At 39.1% G+C, this 2,638-nt stretch overlaps 1 protein-coding gene across 1 annotated transcript; it reads right to left on the bottom strand.

Moving 5' to 3' along the window:
• Positions 1–7: 7 nt before the first annotated feature.
• Positions 8–705, bottom strand: LOC125614823 (pecanex-like protein 4; the record flags this gene model as incomplete). The annotated part of the gene is made up of 2 exons (XM_048797702.1): positions 608–705; positions 8–485 (listed from the first exon to the last, which is right to left on the bottom strand). Coding segments are annotated over exons 1-2 (576 nt in total), but the record flags the coding sequence as incomplete, so codon positions are not given.
• Positions 706–2,638: the final 1,933 nt, after the last annotated feature.

Genomic DNA, 2,638 nt, shown 5'->3' with positions numbered 1-2,638 from the left:
GCCATGTTCCAAGAGCACATACTAGCCCAGCAAGAACAGAATGAAAAACTATATTGGCTATATATTTCTTTCCAGGAATTAGAAATTTGACAGTCTCAGCACCAGCACAGCTTGTAAATTCATGCTCATCTTCCTCTGCTAAGATATCTGTAGTTAGCATTCTTTGTACTGTTGCTGATTTGTTTTGGGCATATAAACTTGTGAACTGGATGACAAATGCAGTGAAAAGCATTAGTCCACCTGAAAGTGATGCCGTATAATAGTCTTTCAGGATGCCCAGCTGGTACAAAAGTGTTCCTATTCCACCCAAAACCCATGGCATCAGAAAAAGGATAATTTGATTAACATATAAGTAAGGAGGGGCATAAAAGCCTAATCTGAGTCGAGGGCCTCCTAGAACAGTCTGTGGAAAGCGCTTCAGAAAGAAGTCCTGTTTGTAATCATTCAGCAGAGGCACATCTGGACTCATCCTTCTCACGCAGGATTATTCTGAAAATCACATCCTTTTCTGTAACCAGAAGTCTCTCGAATCACTCGAGGGAAGGGGCGGCGCGAAGGCAGCCTGAAGTCTGCATTTCTGCTGGTAAACCCGGGTAAGCACTCCCACCTGGAAGCTGGCTGCGGCCGGAAGGCGGAGGCAGAGAAGCTGCAGCGGTCCCACAACAAGATCCCAGAGAGGCCTCCGCAGCCGCTCTCGGTTTCCATGGCTAACATCAACTCTGTAATGCCTTCCTTTTTTAGTTTGAAAATTGTAACAGTTCAGACAATCAACTTTTCTGCAAACTTAACCCTATTCTATGACAAGTCAGTTGTTTAAAATTTGTTACAGAATATTTCACTAGTTAATGTACCAAGAATTTCACAAATGCTTAATGTGCTGTTGTTTGACACACAGAGTGGTATGGGCTTTGATTTATTTGGATTCTTGCCATTATAAGCTTTTCCTTAATCTTGACTCTAGTTCTTCAGATTATTAAGGAATCCCAGCAGCAGCATGGTTTACGACATGGAGATTTTCAGAGGTACAGGTTAGTATCGTGTATAAGATATGGGGAGATCATTGTGGGATTTTTAAACTTGGTTTGCTTTTGTTAATATCAGTATATTGCATGCCACTAAATCTGCTATATCAGAAAGTATACCTACAAAATTTAAAATTTTATAATAAGCTGAGCACTGTGGTGCATGCCTGTAATCCCAGCGGCTCAGAGGCTGAGGCAGGAGGATTGCAAGTTCAAAGCCAGCCTCAGCAACTTAGTGAGGCCCTAAGTAACTCAATGAGACCTTGTCTCTAAATAAAATATGAAAAAGGGCTGGGAATGTGACTTAGGGTTAAATGCTCCTGGATTCAATCCCCAGTACCAAAAAAAAAAAAAAAAGATTTTATAATGAATAAAAGGAGCCAACATCATTTTTATTCATTTTGCCTCACAATTTTTCAGATACATTTGAAGGCTTCTGAAAAATAACAGGTAGTTATAGTAATCATTTTTTATCTTAACCATATATCTCTATCTAATTTTGGGTAAATTCAGTGTTTAGCTGTACTTTTTATTTTTTTTAATTTTTAATTTTTTAAAAATATTTGTTTTGTAGTTGTAGTTGGGCACAATATCTTTAATTAATTAATTTATTTTTATGTGGTGCTGAGGATCAAAACCCAGGGCCTTGCCTATGTTTGCGAGCACTCTACCACTGAGCCACAACCCCAGCCCTAGCAGTACTTTTTAATATAAGGAAGTCAAACCTCATAATACCTGCAATCTAAAAATAGGTATCTCTGCTTTCAAATAATGAATATTACACAGTCATTTTTTTTAAGTCAAATTAAATTCAACTTGAAGTTTGTTATATCATAGAAATTCCCCTTAATGTTTAAAATGAAAACACTCAATATCTCATTTTCTTTTTCTTTCTTGGTTCTGGTGATTGAATACATCTTAGATTCTTGTTCATCTACTCATTCATTCAAAAACATTTAGTGAGCACCTATCAAAAGCGCAACACTGTTCTAGGCACCAGAGAGTACTAAATAACAGAGGCAAAGTTCTTCCTCTTGGGAAATTTATAAGCAAAACAAATTACACAAACACAATTGTCAGACTATGGTGAAAATTAAAGGAACTCTTATGAAGGGGTATTAGACTGGGGGTGGGTCAGGAAAGGCCTGACCAGGGACGTGTTATCACAAGCCACATCCCCCCAGGGTTTTGCTAAGTTGCTTAGGGCCTTGCTTTTTGCTGAGGCTGGCTTTGAACTTGTCCACCTGCCTTAGCCTCCTGAGTCGCTAGGATTACCAGCTTTTGTCATTGTGCCTGGGTCAGACAAAAGGCCTTTCTGAGATGAAGCATTTAACAGGAACCTGAAGGCTGAGGAGTCAGCCATTTGGTGATGGGTGAACAGGACTGGGCAGAGTGAGCAAGATGGTGTGAGATGAAGTGGGAGAAATTGACAGGGCTGGAATAATGAGTTCAAATATTAATGTAGGTGTCGCAGGAAGCCATTAGAGTCTTAAGCAGGGAACTCTTTATTTATTTATTTTTTATTATTAAGGAAGTTTCCAAACACATGTAGAGCTAATAGTCCTTTGAACCCTATGAATCTGTCTCTTCATCGCAATGATCAACTTTCTGTCCTG

The sequence above is a fragment of the Marmota marmota genome, unplaced genomic scaffold (assembly GCF_001458135.2).
Source record: "Marmota marmota marmota unplaced genomic scaffold, marMar, whole genome shotgun sequence".
Classification (NCBI taxonomy): domain Eukaryota; kingdom Metazoa; phylum Chordata; class Mammalia; order Rodentia; family Sciuridae; genus Marmota; species Marmota marmota.
The sequence above is the reverse complement of the archived record's forward strand: the minus strand, read 5'-3'. Positions and strand labels throughout refer to the sequence as shown.